At 43.9% G+C, this 26,799-nt stretch overlaps 1 protein-coding gene across 2 annotated transcripts in view; it reads right to left on the bottom strand.

Annotated features, from left to right (window-relative positions):
* slc22a13b (solute carrier family 22 member 13b) overlaps positions 1 to 26,799 on the bottom strand; it is an 89,162-nt gene that overhangs the window by 1,263 nt on the left and 61,100 nt on the right. For both annotated transcript variants that reach the window (XM_031796927.1, XM_031796926.1), the window contains exons 7-8: positions 8,673 to 8,887; positions 5,179 to 5,287 (exon numbers count right to left, since the gene is read on the bottom strand). In XM_031796927.1, coding sequence (XP_031652787.1) covers positions 5,179 to 5,287; positions 8,673 to 8,887 — 324 coding nt within the window. The remainder of the gene's footprint in view (positions 1 to 5,178; positions 5,288 to 8,672; positions 8,888 to 26,799) is intronic.

Below are 26,799 nucleotides of genomic sequence, written 5' to 3'. Positions count from 1 at the left end.
TAGCCCTTTTGTTCCACCCCCCACAAATGCAATGACCACACCTGGCTTAAATGGTGCCTCTAGAGACAAAACCTCTCTCATCGTCACACAGTGCCTAGGCTTATCTCCACTGTATTCACATCCTACCATACCCTTGTCGGTACATTATGCCTTGAATCTATTCTTCTGTGCCCAGTAATCTGCTCCTTTTACTCTCTGTTCCAAACGCACTAGACGACCAGTCCTCTGTTCCTCTGGTGATGTCGAGATTAACCCAGGCCCTGCAGCCCCTAGCTCCACTCCCATTCCCCAGGTGCTCTCATTTGTTGACTTCTGTAACCGTAAAAGCCATGGTTTCATGCATGTTAACATTAGAAGCCTTCTCCCTAAGTTTGTTTTATTCACTGCTTTAGCACACTTCGCCAACCCGGATGTCCTAGCCGTGTCTGGATCCTGGCTTAGGAAGGCCACCAAAAATCCAGAAATGTTCATCCCTAACTATAACATTTTCGGACAAGATAGAACTGCCAGAGGGGCGGAGTTGCAATCTACTGCAGAGATATCCTGAGATCTGTCATACTATCTAGGTCTGTGCTCAAACAATTCGAGCTTCTACTTTAAAAAATTTCCAGAAACAAGTTTCTCACCGTTGCCGCTTGTTATAGACCCCCTTAATCCCCCAGCTGTTCACTGGACACCATATGTGAATTGATTGCCGCCCATCTATCGTCAGAGTTCGCACTGTTAGGTGACCTAAACAGGGACATGCTTATTTAACACACCGGCCGTCCTACAATCTAAGCTACATGCCCTCAATCGCACAAATTATCAAGGAACGTACCAGGTACAACCCTAAATACGTAACCCTCTTAGATATCACCCTGACCAACTTGCCCTCTAAATACACCGTTGCTGTTTTCAACCAGGACGTCAGCAATCATTGCCTGCGTGCGTAATGGGTCTGCCGTAAACCGACCACCCCTCATCACTGTCAAACGCTCCCTAAAACACTTCTCCGAGCAGGCCTTTCTAATCAACCTGGACCGGGTATCCTGGAAGGATATTGACCTCATTCTGTCAGTAGAGGATGCCTGGGTGCTCCTTTAAATTGCTTTCCTCACCATCTTAAATAAGCATGCCCCATTCAAGAAATGTAGAACTAAGAACAGATATAGCCCTTGGTTCACCCCAACTTGACTGCCCTTGACCAGTACAAAAACATCCTGTGGCGGACTGCAATAGCATCGAATAGACCCTGCGATATGCAACTTTTCAGGGAAGTCAGGAACCAATGCACTCAGTCAGTTAGGAAAGCTAAGGCTAGCTTTTTCAAAAATACATTTGCATCCTGTAGCACTAATTCCAAAATGTTTTGGGACATTGTAAAGTCCATGGAGAATAAGAGCACCTCCTCCCAGCTGCCCACTGCAGTGATGATAGGAAACACTGTCACCACCGATAAATCTACGATAATCAATCATTTCAATAAGCATTTTTCGATGGCTGGCCATGCTTTCCACCTGGCTACCCCTACCCCGGCCAACATCTCAGCACCCCCCCCCCCCCCCGCTTCTCCTTCACCCAAATCCAGACAGCCGATGTTCTGTAAGAGCTGCAAAATCTGGACCCCTACAAATCAGCTGGGCTGGACAATCTGGACCCCTACAAATCAGCTGGGCTGGACAATCTGGACCCCTACAAATCAGCTGGGCTGGACAATCTGGACCTCTACAAATCAGCTGGGCTGGACAATCTGGACCCCTACAAATCAGCTGGGCTGGACAATCTGGACCCCTACAAATCAGCTGGGCTGGACAATCTGGACCCCTACAAATCAGCTGGGCTGGACAATCTGGACCCCTACAAATCAGCTGGGCTGGACAATCTGGACCCCTACAAATCAGCTGGGCTGGACAATCTGGACCCCTACAAATCAGCTGGGCTGGACAATCTGGACCCCTACAAATCAGCTGGGCTGGACAATCTGGACCCCTACAAATCAGCTGGGCTGGACAATCTGGACCCCTACAAATCAGCTGGGCTGGACAATCTGGACCCCTACAAATCAGCTGGGCTGGACAATCTGGACCCCTACAAATCAGCTGGGCTGGACAATCTGGACCCCTACAAATCAGCTGGGCTGGACAATCTGGACCCCTACAAATCAGCTGGGCTGGACAATCTGGACCCCTACAAATCAGCTGGGCTGGACAATCTGGACCCCTACAAATCAGCTGGGCTGGACAATCTGGACCCCTACAAATCAGCTGGGCTGGACAATCTGGACCCTCTCTTATCCGCAGAAATTATTGCAACCACTATTACTAGCCTGTTCATCCTCTCTTTCGTATCGTCTGAGATCCCCAAATATTGGAAAGCTGCCGCGGTCATCCCCCTCTTCAAAGGGGGAGACACTCTAGACCCAAACTGTGATAGATCTATATCCATCCTCCCCTGCCTTTCTAAAATCTTCGAAAGCCAAGTTAACAAACAGATCACCGACCCTTTCAAATCCCACCGTACCTTCTCCACTATGCAATATGGTTTCCAAGCTGGACATGGGTGCACCTCAGCCACACTCAAGGTCCTAAGCGATAGCAAAACCGCCATCGATAAAAGACAGCACTGTGCAGCCGTCTTCATCGACCTGGCCAAGGCTTTCGACTCTGTCAATCACCGTATTCTTATCGGCAGACTCAATAACCTTGGATTCTCAAATGATTGCCTCGCCTGGTTCACCAACTACTTCTCAGATAGAGTTCAGTGTGTCAAATCGGAGGGCCTGTTGTCTGGACCTCTGGCAGTCTCTATAGGGGTGCCACAGGGTTCAATTCTCGGGCAGACTCTCTTCTCTGTATACATCAATGATGTCGCTCTTGCTGCTGGTGATTCTGTTTTTATTTTTTATTTCCCCTTTATTTAACCAGGTAAGCTAGTTGAGAACAAGTTCTCATTTGCAACTGCGACATGGCCAAGATAAAGCAAAGCAGTGTGACAATAACAACAACACTGAGTTACACATGGAATAAACAAACATCCACCTCTAAGCAGACGACACCATTCTGTATACATCTGGCCCTTCTTTGGACACTGTGCTAACAAACCTCCAAACAATCTTCAAAGCCATACAACACTCCTTCCGAGGCCTCCAACTGCTTTAAAATGCAAGTAAAACTAAGTTCTCTGTACCGATTGCTGCCCGCACCCATGTAAGTAAGTATGTTGAAACGTTTAGGCCTGTATCTGTGTGTGTTCAAGCCAATGTGTTTTAGCAGTATGAACATCTCACCTCACTACAGTGGGATAGAGCTCAGCTGTAATAAACATACCTCACTACAGTGGAATAGAGCTCAGCTGTAATGAAAATACCTCACTACAGTGGGATAGAGCTCAGCTGTAATGAACATACCTCACTACAGTGGAATAGAGCTCAGCTGTGTAAACATACCTCACTACAGTGGGATAGAGCTCAGCTGTGTAAACATACCTCACTACAGTGGAATAGAGCTCAGCTGTGTAAACATACCTCACTACAATGGGATAGAGCTCAGCTGTGTAAACATACATCACTACAGTGGGATAGAGCTCAGCGGTAATGAACATACCACACTACAGTGGGATAGAGCTCAGCTGTAATAAACATACCTCACTACAGTGGGATAGAGCTCAGCTGTAATAAACATACCTCACTACAGTGGGATAGAGCTCAGCTGTGTAAACATACCTCACTACAGTGGGATAGAGCTCAGCTGTAATAAACATACCTCACTACAGTGGGATAGAGCTCAGCTGTAATGAACATACCTCACTACAGTGGGATAGAGCTCAGCTGTAATAAACATACCTCACTACAGTGGGATAGAGCTCAGCTGTAATAAACATACCTCACTACAGTGGGATAGAGCTCTGCTGTAATGAACATACCTCACTACAGTGGGATAGAGCCCAGCTGTAATAAACATACCTCACTACAGTGGGATAGAGCTCAGCTGTAATGAACATACCTCACTACAGTGGGATAGAGCTCAGCTGTGTAAACATACCTCACTACAGTGGGATAGAGCTCAGCTGTGTAAACATACCTCACTACAGTGGGATAGAGCTCAGCTGTAATAAACATACCTCACTACAGTGGGATAGAGCTCAGCTGTAATAAACATACCTCACTACAGTGGGATAGAGCTCAGCTGTAATAAACATACCTCACTACAGTGGGATAGAGCTCAGCTGTAATAAACATACCTCACTACAGTGGGATAGAGCTCAGCTGTAATAAACATACCTCACTACAGTGGGATAGAGCTCAGCTGTAATAAACATACCTCACTACAGTGGGATAGAGCTCAGCTGTAATGAACATACCTCACTACAGTGGGATAGAGCTCAGCTGTAATAAACATACCTCACTACAGTGGGATAGAGCTCAGCTGTAATAAACATACCTCACTACAGTGGGATAGAGCTCAGCTGTAATGAACATACCTCACTACAGTGGGATAGAGCTCAGCTGTAATGAACATACCTCACTACAGTGGAATAGAGCTCAGCTGTGTAAACATACCTCACTACAGTGGGATAGAGCTCAGCTGTAATAAACATACCTCACTACAGTGGGATAGAGCTCAGCTGTAATGAACATACCTCACTACAGTGGGATAGAGCTCAGCTGTAATGAACATACCTCACTACAGTGGGATAGAGCCCAGCTGTAATAAACATACCTCACTACAGTGGGATAGAGCTCAGCTGTAATAAACATACCTCACTACAGTGGGATAGAGCTCAGCTGTGTAAACATACCTCACTACAGTGGGATAGAGCTCAACTGTAATAAACATACCTCACTACAGTGGGATAGAGCTCAGCTGTAATGAACATACCTCACTACAGTGGGATAGAGCTCAGCTGTAATAAACATACCTCACTACAGTGGGATAGAGCTCAGCTGTAATAAACATACCTCACTACAGTGGGATAGAGCTCTGCTGTAATGAACATACCTCACTACAGCGGGATAGAGCTCAGCTGTAATAAACATACCTCACTACAGTGGGATAGAGCTCAGCTGTAATAAACATACCTCACTACAGTGGAATAGAGCTCAGCTGTAATAAACATACCTCACTACAGTGGGATAGAGCTCAGCTGTGTAAACATACCTCACTACAGTGGGATAGAGCTCAGCTGTAATGAACATACCTCACTACAGTGGGATAGAGCTCTGCTGTGTAAACATAGATGATGGTGAAGGAGGCAGCCAGGGCAAATTTCCCTGACACGGCTATGACTGTCGTCACTACTGGCATGTCTGAGGGAGGAGAAACAATCAGACAGAGAATCTGTTAAACGGATTGAATTACAAAAGTGTTACAGGTGCTTAAGAATTAAAACTAGCACATATATTTTTTAAATAATAGTGTGTTGAGTGTCAAAAGTATTTAGAAAATAACACTTAAAGCTAGAATCCTTAATTGGTGAAACAGTCGTTTGTGATATTACAACAAATAACTTGTTATGGCTGCAGGGGCAGTATTGAGTAGCTTGGATGAAAAGGTGCCCATTATAAACGGCCAGCTCCTCAGTATCAGTTGCTAATATATGCATATTATTAGTATTGGATAGAAAACACTCTGAAGTTTCTAAAGCTGTTTGAATTATGTCTGTGAGTATAACAGAACTCATATAGCAGGCAAAAACCTGAAATTCCACTTGCTGGTTTTTTTTCCTAGGGGTGGCAGATTTTCAACCAAGCTCTCATTGAAATTACAGCGAGATATGGATGAGTTTTCACTTCCTACGCCTTCCACTAGATGTCAACAGTCAATAGAACTTTGTCTGATGACTCCAATGTGAAGGGGGGTCGAATGAGACAGGAAATAGTCACCACTGCCACGAGTTGACCATGTATTCACTAAGCGCGTTCACAGGGGAAGGACCTGCGTTCCACCGGTCATCTGAGGTCATTCTAATTCTCTGGTTGGAAAGTTATTCAAGATATATGTAAACAACATTCTAAAAATGGATTCAGTAAATCGTTTGACATGTTTCTACTTACTGTTATGGAACTTTTGGATATTTCGTCACGTTATAGTGGACGCGCTTTGTGACTTTGGAATTGTTTACCAAACGCGCTAACCAAATTAGCTAATTGGACATAAATAACGGACATTTTCGAACAAATCAAGCATTTATTGTGGATCTGGGATTCCTAGGACTGCATTCTGATGAAGTTCATCAAAGGTAAGGAAACATTTATCATGTACTTTCTGGTTTTTAATACATGGCGGCTAATTTGTTACTGTTTGTTACTGCTTTTCTGGTGAGCTACTGTTCTGAGCTCCGTCTCAGATTATTGCATGGGTTGCTTTTTCCGTAAACTTTTTATGAAATCTGACACAGCGGTTGCATTAAGGAGAGGTATATCTATAATTTCATGTGTATAACTTGTATTATCATCTACATTTATGATGAGTATTTCTGTTGAAACGATGTGGCTATGCAAAATCACTTTATGTTTTTGGAACTAGTGAATCTAATACTAATAATAGTTTTTGATATAAATTTGAACTTTATCAAACAAAACATGCATGTATTGTGTAACATGAAGTCCTATGAGTGTCATCTGATGAAGATAATTCAAGGTTAGTGATTAATTTTCCCTTTATTTCTGCTTTTTGTGAATGCTATATTTCGCTGGAAAATGGCTGTGCTTATTGTGGTTTGGTGGAGACCTAACATAATCGTTTGTAGTGCTTTTGCTGAAAAGCATATTTGAAATCGGACACTTTGGTGGGATTAACAACGAGAATAGCTTTAAAATGGTATGAGACACGTATGTTTTAGGAGTTGTAATTATGAGATTTCTGTGGTTTGAATTTGGCGCCCTCTATTTTCACTGGTAGTTGTCATATCGATCCCGTTAGTGGGATTGCAGCCATAACAAGATAAGTAAACAACAACGTGTTTTACTTCCTCAGACATCACGATAGAACAGCAGAATATGTACCGCTGCCGGACACTCTTCTACTCCATTAATCAGAATATGTACCGCTGTGGACACTCTTCTACTCTGTTAATCAGAATATGTACCGCTGTGGGTGCTCCTCTACTCTGTTAATCAGAATATGTACCGCTGTGGATGCTCCTCTACTCTGTTAATCAGAATATGTACCGCTGTGGACACTCTTCTACTCTGTTAATCAGAATATGTACCGCTGTGGATGCTCCTCTACTCTGTTAATCATAATATGTACAGCTGTGGACATTCTTCTACTCTGTTAATCAGAATATGTACCGCTGTGGATGCTCCTCTACTCTGTTAATCAGAATATGTACTGCTGTGGATGATCCTCTACTCTGTTGATCAGAATATGTACCGCTGTGGACACGATTCTACTCTGTTAATCAGAATATGTACCGCTGTAGATGCTCCTCTACTCTGTTAATCAGAATATGTACCACTGTGGATGCTCTTCTACTCTGTTAATCAGAATATGTACCGCTGTGGATGCTCCTCTACTCCGGTAATCAGAATATGTACCGCTGTGGACACTCTTCTACTCTGTTAATCAGAATATGTACCGCTGTGGATGCTCCTCTACTCTGTTAATCATAATATGTACAGCTGTGGACACTCTTCTACTCTGTTAATCAGAATATGTACCGCTGTGGATGCTCCTCTACTCTGTTAATCAGAATATGTACCGCTGTGGATGATCCTCTACTCTGTTAATCAGAATATGTACCGCTGTGGATGCTCCTCTGCTCTGTTAATCATAATATGTACCGCTGTGGACACTATTCTACTCTGTTAATCTGAATATGTACCGCTGTGGACACTCTTCTACTCTGTTAATCAGAATATGTACCGCTGTGGATGCTCCTCTACTCTGTTAATCAGAACATGTACCGCTGTGGACACTCTTCTACTCTGTTAATCGGAATATGTACCGCTGTGGATGCTCCTCTACTCTGTTAATCAGAATATGTACCGCTGTGGATGCTCTTCTACTCTGTTAATAAGAATGTGTACCGCTGTGGATGCTCCTCTACTCCGTTAATCTGAATATGTACCGCTGTGGCTGCTCCTCTACTCTGTTAATCAGAATATATACCGCTGTGGATGCTCTTCTACTCTGTTGATCAGAATATGTACCACTGTGGACACGATACTACTCTGTTAATCAGAATATGTACTGTTGTGGACACTCTTCTAATCTGTTAATCAGAATATGTACCGCTGTGGACACTCTTCTACTCTGTTAATCAGAATATGTACCGCTGTGGACACTCTTCTGATCTGTTAATCAGAATATGTACCGTTGTGGACACTCTTCTAATCTGTTAATCAGAATATGTACCGCTGTGGATGCTCCTCTACTCCGTTAATCAGAATATGTACCGCTGTGGATGCTCTTCTACTCTGTTAATCAGAATATGTACCGCTGTGGATGCTCCTCTACTCCGTTAATCAGAATATGTACCGCTGTGGATGCTCCTCTACTCTGTTAATCAGAATATGTACCACTGCCGGACGTTCCTCTATGTTGTTTATCAACAAAAGTGCTGGGGCAAAAGAGTGGCGCTGTTTCAACAAATGTGGATTCCATCTTCAAGTGTTAAAACAACCTTAATAATGTGAAAAGTATTAAAATAACAGCATAAAAATCTCCTTTATAAAATACTGATTTTACCATCTGGAACAGCTAGAAGAACAAGACAGGCTGTGCCTCCGAAGAACAGGGCGATGGCCTGACACATCCTCCGTCCAAAGTGTTCTATGAGGGGCAGGGAGCCCAGTCGGGCAGGGAGCTCAGCAATGCCAAAGATCAGCTGGGTCAGATAGATGTCCAGACCAAAGTTACCCACGTTTAGACTCACCCCATAGTACACCAGACTGGTTACAAACCTGAGAGCGAGAGAGAGCAAGAGAAAGTGAGAGACCAAAAATTCCAATTGCCTATACTTATATATCATCCTCAGCTCTGGCATCTTCCCCAATATTTGGAACCAAGAACTGATCACCCCAATCCACAAAAGTGAAGACAAATTTGAACCCAATAACTACCGTGGGATATGCGTCAACAAAAACCTTTGGAAAATCCTCTGAATTATCATTAACAGCAGACTCATACATTTCCTCAGTGAAAACAATGTACTGAGCAAATGGCAAATTGGCTTTTTACCAATGACAGACCACGTATTCACCCTGCCCACACAAATTGACAAACAAACAAAACAAAGGCAAAGTCTTCTCATGTTTTGTTGATTTCAAAAAAGCTATTGATTCAATTTGGCATGAGGGTTTCCTATACAAATTGATGGAAAGTGGTGTTGGGGGAGAAACATACCACATTACAAAATCCATGTACACAAACAAGAGGTGTGTGGTTAAGTTTGGCAAAAAAACACTCATTGCTTCCGCAGGGCCGTGGGGTGAGACAGGGATGCAGCTTGAGCCCCACCCTCTTCAACATATATATATATATATATATATATATATATATATATATATATATATAAACATATTGGCGAGGGCAGCACCCAACCGAACCGAACTAGAATCTGAAGTCAAATGTCTGTTTGCTGATGATCTGGTGGTTCTGTCCCCAACTAAGGAGAGCCTACAGCAGCACATAGATCTTCTGCACAGATTATGTCAGACCTGGGGACGGACAGTAGATCTCATTAAGACAAAAAATAATGGTGTTCCAGAAAAGGTCCAGTTGCCAGGACCACAAATACAAATTTCATCTAGACACTGTTGCCCTAGTGCAAACACAAAAACAATACATATCTCGGCCTAAACATAAGTGCCACAGGTAACTTAAACAAAGCTGTGAACGATCTGAGAGACAAGGCAAGAAGGGTATTCTATGCCATCAAAAGGATACCAATTACCATCTGGCGAAAGATCTTGAAAAAGTTAAAGAACCCGTTGCCCTTTATGGTTGGGAGGCCTCCCCTCCGCTCATTGAGACTCTGCATGCAGAATTCAGCAAAAAATATCCTCTATGTACAAGGTAAAACACCAAATAATGCATGCTGAGCAGAATTGGGCCAATACCCGCTAATGATCAAAATCCAGAAAAGAGCCGTTAAATTCTACAACCACCTAAAAGGAAGAGATTCCCAAACCTTCCATAACAAAGCCATCAACTACAGAGAGATGAACCTGGAGAAAAGTCCCCTAAGCAAGCTGGTCCAAACACAAACTGAACCGACAAGAGCCCCAGTGCAGCAACACAAAGGGGACCCAACCAAATCATGATAAAACGAAAAGAGAATTACATGACACATTGGAAAGAATTAACAAAAAAACTGAGAAAACTAGAATGGTATTTGGCCCTAAACAGTGTGTACACAGTGGCAGATTACCTGACCACTGTGACTGACCCAAACTTAAGGAAAGCTTTGACTATGTACAAACTCAGTGAGAATATCCTTGCTATTGAGAAAGGCCGTTGAAGGCAGACCTGGCTCTCAAGAGAATAGAGACTATGTGCACATTGCCCACAAAATGAGGTGGAAACTGAGCTGCACTTCCTAACCTCCTGCCAAATATATTACCATATTAGAGACACATATTTCCATCAGACTACACAGACCCACAAAGAATTAGAAAATAAACCAATTTTGATAAACCCCATATCTATTGAGTGAGTCTAATGTTTGAGAGAGAGAGGGAGAGACTAACCATTTATAGCTAACCTCTCAGCAGTGAGTGAGAAAAAAACTTTTGGATTGAGTGTCAGTCATGCCATTGTAATCTGAATATGGCAAATCATGGGTAGTTACTGTAAACATTGATGATGGAGAGGGTGCCACAAACAGTCTCATACTGACCAGATATAGCAGAGAATGAGGTACTGACCAGATAGATCAGAGAATGGGGTACTGACCGGATAGAGCTGAGAATGAGGTACTGACCAGATAGAGCAGAGAATGGGGTACTGACCGGATAGAGCAGAGAATGAGGTACTGACCAGATAGAGCAGAGAATGGGGTACTGACCAGATAGAGCAGAGAATGAGGTACTGACCAGATAGAGGAGAGAATGAGGTACTGACCAGATAGAGATGAGAATTAGGTACTGACCAGATAGAGCAGAGAATGAGGTACTGACCAGATATAGGAAATAATTGGGTACTGACCAGATTGAGAAGAGAATGAGGTTCTGACCAGATAGAGAAGAGAATGAGATACTGACCAGATATAGGAAAGAATGAGGTACTGACCAGATAGAGACAGAATTAGGTACTGACCAGATAGAGCAGAGAATGAGGTACTGACCAGATAGAGCTGAGAATGAAGTACTGAACTGATAGAGCTGAGAATGAGGTACTGACCAGATAGAGCTGAGAATGAGGTACTGACCAGATAGAGCTGAGAAATAGGGAATGACCAGATAGAGCAGAGAATGAGGTACTGACCAGATAGAGCTGAGAATTAGGTACTGACCAGAGAGAGCAGAGAATGAGGTACTGACCAGATAGAGGAGAGAATGAGGCACTGACCAGATAGAGGAGAGAATGAGGTACTGACCAGATAGAGGAGAGAATGAGGTACTGACCAGATAGAGTTGAGAATTAGGTACTGACCAGATAGAGCAGAGAATGAGGTACTGACCAGATAGAGGAGAGAATGAGGCACTGACCAGATAGAGCTGAGAATGAGGTACTGACCAGATAGAGGAGAGAATGAGGCACTGACCAGATAGAGCTGAGAATGAGGTACTGACCAGATAGAGCAGAGAATGGGGTACTGACCAGATAGAGCAGAGAATGAGGTACTGACCAGATAGAGGAGAGAATGAGGTACTGACCAGATAGAGCAGAGAATGAGGTACTGACCAGATATAGGAAATAATTGGGTACTGACCAGATTGAGAAGAGAATGAGGTTCTGACCAGATAGAGAAGCGAATGAGATACTGACCAGATATAGGAAAGAATGAGGTACTGACCAGATAGAGACAGAATTAGGTACTGACCAGATAGAGCAGAGAATGAGGTACTGACCAGATAGAGCTGAGAATGAAGTACTGAACTGATAGAGCTGAGAATGAGGTACTGACCAGATAGAGCTGAGAATGAGGTACTGACCAGATAGAGCTGAGAAATAGGGAATGACCAGATAGAGCAGAGAATGAGGTACTGACCAGATAGAGCTGAGAATTAGGTACTGACCAGAGAGAGCAGAGAATGAGGTACTGACCAGATAGAGGAGAGAATGAGGCACTGACCAGATAGAGGAGAGAATGAGGTACTGACCAGATAGAGGAGAGAATGAGGTACTGACCAGATAGAGTTGAGAATTAGGTACTGACCAGATAGAGCAGAGAATGAGGTACTGACCAGATAGAGGAGAGAATGAGGCACTGACCAGATAGAGCTGAGAATGAGGTACTGACCAGATAGAGCTGAGAATTAGGTACTGACCAGATAGAGGAGAGAATGAGGTACTGACCAGATAGAGCAGAGAATGAGATTCTGACCAGATAGAGCAGAGAATGGGGTACTGACCAGATATAGGAGAGAATTAGGTACTGACCAGATAGAGCAGAGAATGAGGTTCTGACCAGATAGAGCAAAGAATTGGGTACTGACCAGATATAGGAAATAATTAGGTACTGACCAGAATGAGAAGAGAATGAGATTCTGACCAGATAGAGAAGATAATGAGGTACTGACCAGATATAGGAGAGAATGAGGTACTGATCAGATAGAAACATAATTAGGTACTAACCAGATAGAGCAGAGAATGAGGTACTGGCCAGATAGAGCTGAGAATGAAGTACTGACCAGATAGAGCTGAGAATGAGGTACTGACCAGATAGAGCTGAGAATGAGGTACTGACCAGATAAAGCTGAGAATGAGGTACTGACCAGATAGACCTGAGAATAAGGTACTGACCAGATGAAGCAGAGAATGAGGTACTGACCAGATGAAGCAGAGAATGAGGTATTGACCAGATAAAGCTGAGAATGAGGTACTGACCAGATAGAGGAGAGAATGAGGTACTGACCAGATAGAGCTGAGAATGAGGTACTGACCAGATAGAGCTGAGAATGAGGTACTGACCAGATAGAGCTGAGAATGAAGTACTGACCAGATAGAGCTGAGAAATAGGTACTGACCAGATAGAGCTGAGAAATAGGTACTGACCAGATAGAGCTGAGAATGAGGTACTGACCAGATATAGGAGAGAATGAGGTACTGACCAGATAGAGCAGAGAATGAGGTTCTGACCAGATAGAGCTGAGAATTGGGTACTGACCAGATAGAGACAGAATTGGGTACTGACCAGATAGAGCAGAGAATGAGATTCTGACCAGATAGAGAAGATAATGAGGTACTGACCAGATAGAGCTGAGAATGAGGCACTGACCAGATATAGCAGAGAATGAGGTACTGACCAGATAGAGCAGAGAATGGGGTACTGACCAGATAGAGCAGAGAATGAGGTACTGACCAGATAGAGGAGAGAATGAGGTACTGACCAGATAGAGATGAGAATTAGGTACTGACCAGATAGAGCAGAGAATGAGGTACTGACCAGATATAGGAAATAATTGGGTACTGACCAGATTGAGAAGAGAATGAGGTTCTGACCAGATAGAGAAGAGAATGAGATACTGACCAGATATAGGAAAGAATGAGGTACTGACCAGATAGAGACAGAATTAGGTACTGACCAGATAGAGCAGAGAATGAGGTACTGACCAGATAGAGCTGAGAATGAAGTACTGAACTGATAGAGCTGAGAATGAGGTACTGACCAGATAGAGCTGAGAATGAGGTACTGACCAGATAGAGCTGAGAAATAGGGAATGACCAGATAGAGCAGAGAATGAGGTACTGACCAGATAGAGCTGAGAATTAGGTACTGACCAGAGAGAGCAGAGAATGAGGTACTGACCAGATAGAGGAGAGAATGAGGCACTGACCAGATAGAGGAGAGAATGAGGTACTGCCCTGATAGAGGAGAGAATGAGGTACTGACCAGATAGAGTTGAGAATTAGGTACTGACCAGATAGAGCAGAGAATGAGGTACTGACCAGATAGAGGAGAGAATGAGGCACTGACCAGATAGAGCTGAGAATGAGGTACTGACCAGATAGAGGAGAGAATGAGGCACTGACCAGATAGAGCTGAGAATGAGGTACTGACCAGATAGAGCAGAGAATGGGGTACTGACCAGATAGAGCAGAGAATGAGGTACTGACCAGATAGAGGAGAGAATGAGGTACTGACCAGATAGAGCAGAGAATGAGGTACTGACCAGATATAGGAAATAATTGGGTACTGACCAGATAGAGTTGAGAATTAGGTACTGACCAGATAGAGCAGAGAATGAGGTACTGACCAGATAGAGGAGAGAATGAGGCACTGACCAGATAGAGCTGAGAATGAGGTACTGACCAGATAGAGCTGAGAATTAGGTACTGACCAGATAGAGGAGAGAATGAGGTACTGACCAGATAGAGCAGAGAATGAGGTACTGACCAGATAGAGGAGAGAATGAGGCACTGACCAGATAGAGGAGAGAATGAGGTACTGACCAGATAGAGGAGAGAATGAGGTACTGACCAGATAGAGTTGAGAATTAGGTACTGACCAGATAGAGCAGAGAATGAGGTACTGACCAGATAGAGGAGAGAATGAGGCACTGACCAGATAGAGCTGAGAATGAGGTACTGACCAGATAGAGCTGAGAATTAGGTACTGACCAGATAGAGGAGAGAATGAGGTACTGACCAGATAGAGCAGAGAATGAGATTCTGACCAGATAGAGCAGAGAATGGGGTACTGACCAGATATAGGAGAGAATGAGGTACTGACCAGATAGAGCAGAGAATGAGGTTCTGACCAGATAGAGCAAAGAATTGGGTACTGACCAGATATAGGAAATAATTAGGTACTGACCAGAATGAGAAGAGAATGAGATTCTGACCAGATAGAGAAGATAATGAGGTACTGACCAGATATAGGAGAGAATGAGGTACTGATCAGATAGAAACATAATTAGGTACTAACCAGATAGAGCAGAGAATGAGGTACTGGCCAGATAGAGCTGAGAATGAAGTACTGACCAGATAGAGCTGAGAATGAGGTACTGACCAGATAGAGCTGAGAATGAGGTACTGACCAGATAAAGCTGAGAATGAGGTACTGACCAGATAGACCTGAGAATAAGGTACTGACCAGATGAAGCAGAGAATGAGGTACTGACCAGATGAAGCAGAGAATGAGGTATTGACCAGATAAAGCTGAGAATGAGGTACTGACCAGATAGAGGAGAGAATGAGGTACTGACCAGATAGAGCTGAGAATGAGGTACTGACCAGATAGAGCTGAGAATGAGGTACTGACCAGATAGAGCTGAGAATGAAGTACTGACCAGATAGAGCTGAGAAATAGGTACTGACCAGATAGAGCTGAGAAATAGGTACTGACCAGATAGAGCTGAGAATGAGGTACTGACCAGATATAGGAGAGAATGAGGTACTGACCAGATAGAGCAGAGAATGAGGTTCTGACCAGATAGAGCTGAGAATTGGGTACTGACCAGATAGAGACAGAATTGGGTACTGACCAGATAGAGCAGAGAATGAGATTCTGACCAGATAGAGAAGATAATGAGGTACTGACCAGATAGAGCTGAGAATGAGGTACTGACCAGATATAGCAGAGAATGAGGTACTGACCAGATAGAGCAGAGAATGGGGTACTGACCAGATAGAGCAGAGAATGAGGTACTGACCAGATAGAGGAGAGAATGAGGTACTGACCAGATAGAGATGAGAATTAGGTACTGACCAGATAGAGCAGAGAATGAGGTACTGACCAGATATAGGAAATAATTGGGTACTGACCAGATTGAGAAGAGAATGAGGTTCTGACCAGATAGAGAAGAGAATGAGATACTGACCAGATATAGGAAAGAATGAGGTACTGACCAGATAGAGACAGAATTAGGTACTGACCAGATAGAGCAGAGAATGAGGTACTGACCAGATAGAGCTGAGAATGAAGTACTGAACTGATAGAGCTGAGAATGAGGTACTGACCAGATAGAGCTGAGAATGAGGTACTGACCAGATAGAGCTGAGAAATAGGGAATGACCAGATAGAGCAGAGAATGAGGTACTGACCAGATAGAGCTGAGAATTAGGTACTGACCAGAGAGAGCAGAGAATGAGGTACTGACCAGATAGAGGAGAGAATGAGGCACTGACCAGATAGAGGAGAGAATGAGGTACTGACCTGATAGAGGAGAGAATGAGGTACTGACCAGATAGAGTTGAGAATTAGGTACTGACCAGATAGAGCAGAGAATGAGGTACTGACCAGATAGAGGAGAGAATGAGGCACTGACCAGATAGAGCTGAGAATGAGGTACTGACCAGATAGAGGAGAGAATGAGGCACTGACCAGATAGAGCTGAGAATGAGGTACTGACCAGATAGAGCAGAGAATGGGGTACTGACCAGATAGAGCAGAGAATGAGGTACTGACCAGATAGAGGAGAGAATGAGGTACTGACCAGATAGAGCAGAGAATGAGGTACTGACCAGATATAGGAAATAATTGGGTACTGACCAGATAGAGTTGAGAATTAGGTACTGACCAGATAGAGCAGAGAATGAGGTACTGACCAGATAGAGGAGAGAATGAGGCACTGACCAGATAGAGCTGAGAATGAGGTACTGACCAGATAGAGCTGAGAATTAGGTACTGACCAGATAGAGGAGAGAATGAGGTACTGACCAGATAGAGCAGAGAATGAGATTCTGACCAGATAGAGCAGAGAATGGGGTACTGACCAGATATAGGAGAGAATGAGGTACTGACCAGATAGAGCAGAGAATGAGGTTCTGACCAGATAGAGCAGAGAATTGGGTACTGACCAGATATAGGAGAGAATGAGGTACTGATCAGATAGAAACATAATTAGGTACTGACCAGATAGAGCAGAGAATGAGGTACTGGTAAGATAGAGCTGAGAATGAAGTACTGACCAGATAGAGACGAGAATGAGGTACTGACCAGATAGAGCTGAGAATGAGGTACTGACCAGATAAAGCTGAGAATGAGGTACTGACCAGATAGACCTGAGAATAAGGTACTGACCAGATGAAGCAGAGAATGAGGTACTGACCAGATGAAGCAGAGAATGAGGTATTGACCAGATAAAGCTGAGAATGAGGTACTGACCAGATAGAGGAGAGAATGAGGTACTGACCAGATAGAGCTGAGAATGAGGTACTGACCAGATATAGGAGAGAATGAGGTACTGACCAGATAGAGCAGAGAATGAGGTTCTGACCAGATAGAGCTGAGAATTGGGTACTGACCAGATAGAGACAGAATTGGGTACTGACCAGATAGAGCAGAGAATGAGATTCTGACCAGATAGAGAAGATAATGAGGTACTGACCAGATAGAGCTGAGAATGAGGTACTGACCAGATATAGGAGAGAATGAGGTACTGACCAGATAGAGACAGAATTAGGTACTGGTCAGATAGAGGAGAGAATGAGGTACTGGCCAGATAGAGAAGAGAATGAGGTACTGACCAGATAGAGCTGAGAATGAGGTACTGACCAGATAGAGCTGAGAAATAGGTACTGACCAGATAGAGCTGGGAATGAGGTACTGACCAGATATAGGAGAGAATGAGGTACTGACCAGATAGAGCTTAGAATGAGGTAATGACCAGATAGAGCTGAGAATGAGGAACTGACCAGATGAGGCAGAGAATGAGGTACTGACCAGATAAAGCTGAGAATGAGGTACTGACCAGATAGAGCTGAGAATGAGGTACTGACAAGATGAAGCAGAGAATGAGGTATTGACCAGATAAAGCTGAGAATGAGGTACTGACCAGATAGAGGAGAGAATGAGGTACTGACCAGATAGAGCTGAGAATGAGGTACTGACCAGATATAGGAAAGAATGAGGTACTGACCAGATAGAGACAAAATGAGGTACTGGCCAGATAGAGGAGACAATTAGGTACTGGCCAGATAGAGAAGAGAATTAGGTACTGACCAGATAGAGCAGAGAATGAGGTACTGACCAGATAGAGCTGAGAATGAGGTACTGACCAGATAGAGCTGAGAAATAGGTACTGACCAGATAGAGCTGAGAATGAGGTACTGACCAGATATATGAGAGAATGAGGTACTGACCAGATAGAGCAGAGAATGAGGTTCTGACCAGATAGAGCAGAGAATTGGGTACTGACCAGATATAGGAAATAATTGGGTACTGACCAGATTGAGAAGAGAATGAGATTCTGACCAGATAGAGAAGATAATGAGGTACTGACCAGATATAGGAGAGAATGAGGTACTGACCAGATAGAAACAGAATTAGGTACTGACCAGATAGAGCAGAGAATGAGGTACTGACCAGATAGATCTGAGAATGAAGTACTGACCAGATAGAGCTGAGAATGAGGTACTGACCAGATAGAGCAGAGAATGAGGTACTGGCCAGATAGAGCTGAGAAATAGGTACTGACCAGATAGAGCTGAGAATGAGGTAGTGACCAGATAGAGCTGAGAATGAGGTACTGACCAGATAGAGGAGAGAATGAGGTACTGACCAGATAGAGCTGAGAATGAGGTACTGACCAGATAGAGCAGAGAATGAGGTACTGACCAGATATAGGAGAGAATGAGGTACTGACCAGATAGAGCAGAGAATGAGGTTCTGACCAGCTAGAGCAGAGAATTGGGTACTGACCAGATATAGGAAATAATTGGGTACTGACCAGATAGAAGAGAATGAGGTTCTGACCAGATAGAGAAGAGAATGAGATACTGACCAGATATAGGAAAGAATGAGGTACTGGCCGGATAGAGGAGAGAATGAGGAACTGGCCAGATAGGGCTGAGAATGAGGTACTGACCAGATAGAGCAGAGAATGAGGTACTGACCAGATAGAGCTGAGAATGAGGTACTGACCAGATAGAGCTGAGAAATAGGTACTGACCAGATAGAGCTGAGAATGAGGTACTGACCAGATATAGGAGAAAATGAGGTACTGACCAGATAGAGCAGAGAATGAGGTTCTGACCAGATAGAGCAGAGAATTGGGTACTGACCAGATATCGGAAATAATTGGGTACTGACCAGATTGAGAAGAGAATGAGATTCTGACCAGATAGAGAAGAGAATGAGGTACTGACCAGATATAGGAGAGAATGAGGTACTGACCAGATAGAGACAGAATTAGGTACTGGTCAGATAGAGGAGAGAATGAGGTACTGGCCAGATAGAGAAGAGAATGAGGTACTGACCAGATAGAGCTAAGAATGAGGTACTGACCAGATAGAGCTGAGAAATAGGTACTGACCAGATAGAGCTGAGAATGAGGTACTGACCAGATATAGGAGAGAATGAGGTACTGACCAGATAGAGCTGAGAATGAGGTAATGACCAGATAAAGCTGAGAATGAGGTACTGACCAGATGAGGCAGAGAATGAGGTACTGACCAGATAGAGCTGAGAATGAGGTACTGACCAGATAGAGCTGAGAATGAGGTACTGACCAGATGAAGCAGAGAATGAGGTATTGACCAGATAAAGCTGAGAATGAGGTACTGACCAGATAGAGGAGAGAATGAGGTACTGACCAGATAGAGCTGAGAATGAGGTACTGACCAGATATAGGAAAGAATGAGGTACTGACCAGATAGAGACAAAATGAGGTACTGGCCAGGTAGAGGAGACAATTAGGTACTGGCCAGATAGAGAAGAGAATTAGGTACTGACCAGATAGAGCAGAGAATGAGGTACTGACCAGATAGAGCTGAGAATGAGGTACTGACCAGATAGAGCTGAGAAATAGGTACTGACCAGATAGAGCTGAGAATGAGGTACTGACCAGATATAGGAGAAAATGAGGTACTGACCAGATAGAGCAGAGAATGAGGTTCTGACCAGATAGAGCAGAGAATTGGGTACTGACCAGATATAGGAAATAATTGGGTACTGACCAGATTGAGAAGAGAATGAGATTCTGACCAGATAGAGAAGATAATGAGGTACTGACCAGATATAGGAGAGAATGAGGTACTGACCAGATAGAAACAGAATTAGGTACTGACCAGATAGAGCAGAGAATGAGGTACTGACCAGATAGATCTGAGAATGAAGTACTGACCAGATAGAGCTGAGAATGAGGTACTGACCAGATAGAGCAGAGAATGAGGTACTGGCCAGATAGAGCTGAGAAATAGGTACTGACCAGATAGAGCTGAGAATGGGGTACTGACCAGATAGAGGAGAGAATGGGGTACTGACCAGATAGAGCTGAGAATGAGGTACTGACCAGATAGAGCAGAGAATGAGGTACTGACCAGATATAGGAGAGAATGAGGTACTGACCAGATAGAGCAGAGAATGAGGTTCTGACCAGCTAGAGCAGAGAATTGGGTACTGACCAGATATAGGAAATAATTGGGTACTGACCAGATAGAAGAGAATGAGGTTCTGACCAGATAGAGAAGAGAATGAGATACTGACCAGATATAGGAAAGAATGAGGTACTGGCCGGATAGAGGAGAGAATGAGGAACTGGCCAGATAGGGCTGAGAATGAGGTACTGACCAGATAGAGCAGAGAATGAGGTACTGACCAGATAGAGCTGAGAATGAGGTACTGACCAGATAGAGCTGAGAAATATGTACTGACCAGATAGAGCTGAGAATGGGGTACTGACCAGATATAGGAGAGAATGAGGTACTGACCAGACAGAGCTGAGAATTGGGTATTGACCAGATAGAGACAGAATTGGGTACTGACCAGATAGAGCAGCGAATAAGGTACTGACCAGATAGAGCTGAGAATGAAGTACTGACCAAATAGAGCTGAGAATGAGGTACTGACCAGATAGAGCAGAGAATTGGGTACTGACCAGATATCGGAAATAATTGGGTACTGACCAGATTGAGAAGAGAATGAGATTCTGACCAGATAGAGAAGAGAATGAGGTACTGACCAGATATAGGAGAGAATGAGGTACTGACCAGATAGAGACAGAATTAGGTACTGGTCAGATAGAGGAGAGAATGAGGTACTGGCCAGATAGAGAAGAGAATGAGGTACTGACCAGATAGAGCTAAGAATGAGGTACTGACCAGATAGAGCTGAGAAATAGGTACTGACCAGATAGAGCTGAGAATGAGGTACTGACCAGATATAGGAGAGAATGAGGTACTGACCAGATAGAGCTGAGAATGAGGTAATGACCAGATAAAGCTGAGAATGAGGTACTGACCAGATGAGGCAGAGAATGAGGTACTGACCAGATAGAGCTGAGAATGAGGTACTGACCAGATAGAGCTGAGAATGAGGTACTGACCAGATGAAGCAGAGAATGAGGTATTGACCAGATAAAGCTGAGAATGAGGTACTGACCAGATAGAGGAGAGAATGAGGTACTGACCAGATAGAGCTGAGAATGAGGTACTGACCAGATATAGGAAAGAATGAGGTACTGACCAGATAGAGACAAAATGAGGTACTGGCCAGGTAGAGGAGACAATTAGGTACTGGCCAGATAGAGAAGAGAATTAGGTACTGACCAGATAGAGCAGAGAATGAGGTACTGACCAGATAGAGCTGAGAATGAGGTACTGACCAGATAGAGCTGAGAAATAGGTACTGACCAGATAGAGCTGAGAATGAGGTACTGACCAGATATAGGAGAAAATGAGGTACTGACCAGATAGAGCAGAGAATGAGGTTCTGACCAGATAGAGCAGAGAATTGGGTACTGACCAGATATAGGAAATAATTGGGTACTGACCAGATTGAGAAGAGAATGAGATTCTGACCAGATAGAGAAGATAATGAGGTACTGACCAGATATAGGAGAGAATGAGGTACTGACCAGATAGAAACAGAATTAGGTACTGACCAGATAGAGCAGAGAATGAGGTACTGACCAGATAGATCTGAGAATGAAGTACTGACCAGATAGAGCTGAGAATGAGGTACTGACCAGATAGAGCAGAGAATGAGGTACTGGCCAGATAGAGCTGAGAAATAGGTACTGACCAGATAGAGCTGAGAATGGGGTACTGACCAGATAGAGGAGAGAATGGGGTACTGACCAGATAGAGCTGAGAATGAGGTACTGACCAGATAGAGCAGAGAATGAGGTACTGACCAGATATAGGAGAGAATGAGGTACTGACCAGATAGAGCAGAGAATGAGGTTCTGACCAGCTAGAGCAGAGAATTGGGTACTGACCAGATATAGGAAATAATTGGGTACTGACCAGATAGAAGAGAATGAGGTTCTGACCAGATAGAGAAGAGAATGAGATACTGACCAGATATAGGAAAGAATGAGGTACTGGCCGGATAGAGGAGAGAATGAGGAACTGGCCAGATAGGGCTGAGAATGAGGTACTGACCAGATAGAGCAGAGAATGAGGTACTGACCAGATAGAGCTGAGAATGAGGTACTGACCAGATAGAGCTGAGAAATATGTACTGACCAGATAGAGCTGAGAATGGGGTACTGACCAGATATAGGAGAGAATGAGGTACTGACCAGACAGAGCTGAGAATTGGGTATTGACCAGATAGAGACAGAATTGGGTACTGACCAGATAGAGCAGCGAATAAGGTACTGACCAGATAGAGCTGAGAATGAAGTACTGACCAAATAGAGCTGAGAATGAGGTACTGACCAGATAGAGCAGAGAATTGGGTACTGACCAGATATAGGAAATAATTGGGTACTGACCAGATTGAGAAGAGAATGAGATTCTGACCAGATAGAGACGAGAATGAGGTACTGACCAGATAGAGCTGAGAATGAGGTACTGACCAGATAGAGCTGAGAATGAGGTACTGACCAGATAGAGCTGAGAATGAGGTACTGGCCAGATAGAGCAGAGAATAAGGTACTGACCAGATAGAGCTGAGAATGAAGTACTGACCAGATAGAGCTGAGAATGAGGTACTGACCAGATAGAGCTGAGAAATAGGTACTGACCAGATAGAGCTGAGAATGAGGTACTGACCAGATATAGGAGAGAATGAGGTTCTGACCAGATAGAGCAGAGAATTGGGTACTGACCAGATATAGGAAATAATTGGGTACTGACCAGATTGAGAAGAGAATGAGATTCTGACCAGATAGAGACGAGAATGAGGTACTGACCAGATATAGGAGAGAATGAGGTACTGACCAGATATAAACATAATTAGGTACTGACCAGATAGAGCAGAGAATGAGGTACTGACCAGATAGAGCTGAGAATGAAGTACTGACCAGATAGAGCTGAGAATGAGGTACTGACCAGATAGAGCAGAGAATGAGGTACTGACCAGATAGAGCTGAGAAATAGGTACTGACCAGTTAGAGCTGAGAATGAGGTACTGACCAGATAGACCTGAGAATGAGGTACTGACCAGATAGAGGAGAGAATGAGGTACTGACCAGATAGAGCTAAGAATGAGGTACTGACCAGATAGAGCTGAGAATGAGGTACTGACCAGATGAAGCAGAGAATGAGGTACTGACCAGATAAAGCTGAGAATGAGGTACTGATCAGATGAAGCAGAGAATGAGGTACTGACCAGATAAAGCTGAGAATGAGGTACTGATCAGATGAAGCAGAGAATGAGGTATTGGCCAGATAAAGCTGAGAATGAGGTACTGACCAGATAGAGGAGAGAATGAGGTACTGACCAAATAGAGCTGAGAATGAGGTACTGACCAGATATAGGAAAGAATGAGGTACTGACCAGATAGAGACAGAATGAGGTACTGGCCAGATAGAGGAGACAATGAGGTACTGGCCAGATAGAGAAGAGAATTAGGTACTGACCAGATAGAGCAGAGAATGAGGTACTGACCAGATAGAGCTGAGAATGAGGTACTGACCAGATAGAGCTGAGAAATAGGTACTGACCAGATAGAGCTGAGAATGGGGTACTGACCAGATATAGGAGAGAATGAGGTACTGACCAGACAGAGCTGAGAATTGGGTATTGACCAGATAGAGACAGAATTGGGTACTGACCAGATAGAGCAGAGAATAAGGTACTGACCAGATAGAGCTGAGAATGAGATACTGACCAGATATAGGAAAGAATGAGGTACTGGCCGGATAGAGGAGAGAATGAGGAACTGGCCAGATAGGGCTGAGAATGAGGTACTGACCAGATAGATCAGAGAATGAGGTACTGACCAGATAGAGCTGAGAATGAGGTACTGACCAGATAGAGCTGAGAAATAGGTACTGACCAGATAGAGCTGAGAATGAGGTACTGACCAGATATAGGAGAAAATGAGGTACTGACCAGATAGAGCAGAGAATGAGGTTCTGACCAGATAGAGCAGAGAATTGGGTAATGACCAGATATAGGAAATAATTGGGTACTGACCAGATTGAGAAGAGAATGAGATTCTGACCAGATAGAGAAGAGAATGAGGTACTGACCAGATATAGGAGAGAATGAGGTACTGACCAGATAGAGAAGAGAATGAGGTACTGATCAGATGAAGCAGGGAATGAGGTATTGACCAGATAGAGCTGAGAATGAGGTACTGATCAGATAGAGCTGAGAATGAGGTACTGACCAGATAAAGCTGAGAATGAGGTACTGATCAGATGAAGCAGGGAATGAGGTATTGACCAGATAAAGCTGAGAATGAGGTACTGACCAGATAGAGGAGAGAATGAGGTACTGACCAGATAGAGCTGAGAATGAGGTACTGACCAGATATAGGAAAGAATGAGGTACTGACCAGATAGAGACAGAATGAGGTACTGGCCAGATAGAGGAGACAATGAGGTACTGGCCAGATAGAGAAGAGAATTAGGTACTGACCAGATAGAGCAGAGAATGAGGTACTGACCAGATAGAGCTGAGAATGAGGTACTGACCAGATAGAGCTGAGAAATATGTACTGACCAGATAGAGCTGAGAATGGGGTACTGACCAGATATAGGAGAGAATGAGGTACTGACCAGACAGAGCTGAGAATTGGGTATTGACCAGATAGAGACAGAATTGGGTACTGACCAGATAGAGCCGCGAATAAGGTACTGACCAGATAGAGCAGAGAATTGGGTACTGACCAGATATAGGAAATAATTGGGTACTGACCAGATTGAGAAGAGAATGAGATTCTGACCAGATAGAGACGAGAATGAGGTACTGACCAGATAGAGCTGAGAATGAGGTACTGACCAAATAGAGCTGAGAATGAGGTACTGACCAGATAGAGCAGAGAATGCGGTTCTGACCAGATAGAGCAGAGAATTGGGTACTGACCAGATATAGGAAATAATTGGGTACTGACCAGATTGAGAAGAGAATGAGATTCTGACCAGATAGAGACGAGAATGAGGTACTGACCAGATAGAGCTGAGAATGAGGTACTGACCAGATAGAGCTGAGAATGAGGTACTGACCAGATAGAGCTGAGAATGAGGTACTGGCCAGATAGAGCAGAGAATAAGGTACTGACCAGATAGAGCTGAGAATGAAGTACTGACCAGATAGAGCTGAGAATGAGGTACTGACCAGATAGAGCTGAGAAATAGGTACTGACCAGATAGAGCTGAGAATGAGGTACTGACCAGATATAGGAGAGAATGAGGTTCTGACCAGATAGAGCAGAGAATTGGGTACTGACCAGATATAGGAAATAATTGGGTACTGACCAGATTGAGAAGAGAATGAGATTCTGACCAGATAGAGACGAGAATGAGGTACTGACCAGATATAGGAGAGAATGAGGTACTGACCAGATATAAACATAATTAGGTACTGACCAGATAGAGCAGAGAATGAGGTACTGACCAGATAGAGCTGAGAATGAAGTACTGACCAGATAGAGCTGAGAATGAGGTACTGACCAGATAGAGCAGAGAATGAGGTACTGACCAGATAGAGCTGAGAAATAGGTACTGACCAGTTAGAGCTGAGAATGAGGTACTGACCAGATAGACCTGAGAATGAGGTACTGACCAGATAGAGGAGAGAATGAGGTACTGACCAGATAGAGCTGAGAATGAGGTACTGACCAGATAGAGCAGAGAATGTGGTACTGACCAGACATAGGAGAGAATGAGGTACTGACCAGATAGAGCAGAGAATATGGTTCTGACCAGCTAGAGCAGAGAATTGGGTACTGACCAGATATAGGAAATAATTTGGTACTGACCAGATTGTGAAGAGAATGAGATTCTGACCAGATAGAGAAGAGAATGAGATTCTGACCAGATAGAGAAGATAATGAGGTACTGACCAGATAGAGGAGAGAATGAGGTACTGGCCAGATAGAGAAGAGAATGAGGTGCTGACCAGATAGAGCTGAGAATGAGGTACTGACCAGATAGAGCTGAGAATGAGGTACTGACCAGATAGAGCTGAGAAATAGGTATTGACCAGATAGAGCTGAGAATTGGGTATTGACCAGATAGAGACAGAATTGGGTACTGACCAGATAGAGCAGAGAATAAGGTACTGACCAGATAGAGCTGAGAATGAAGTACTGACCAGATAGAGCTGAGAATGAGGTACTGACCAGATAGAGCAGAGAATGCGGCTCTGACCAGATAGAGCAGAGAATTGGGTACTGACCAGATATAGGAAATAATTGGGTACTGACCAGATTGAGAAGAGAATGAGATTCTGACCAGATAGAGACGAGAATGAGGTACTGACCAGATAGAGCTGAGAATGAGGTACTGACCAGACAGAGCTGAGAATTGGGTATTGACCAGATAGAGACAGAATTGGGTACTGACCAGATAGAGCCGCGAATAAGGT

The sequence above is a fragment of the Oncorhynchus kisutch genome, linkage group LG18 (genome assembly GCF_002021735.2).
Source record: "Oncorhynchus kisutch isolate 150728-3 linkage group LG18, Okis_V2, whole genome shotgun sequence".
Taxonomy (NCBI): Eukaryota; Metazoa; Chordata; class Actinopteri; order Salmoniformes; family Salmonidae; genus Oncorhynchus; species Oncorhynchus kisutch.
The sequence above is the reverse complement of the archived record's forward strand: the minus strand, read 5'-3'. Positions and strand labels throughout refer to the sequence as shown.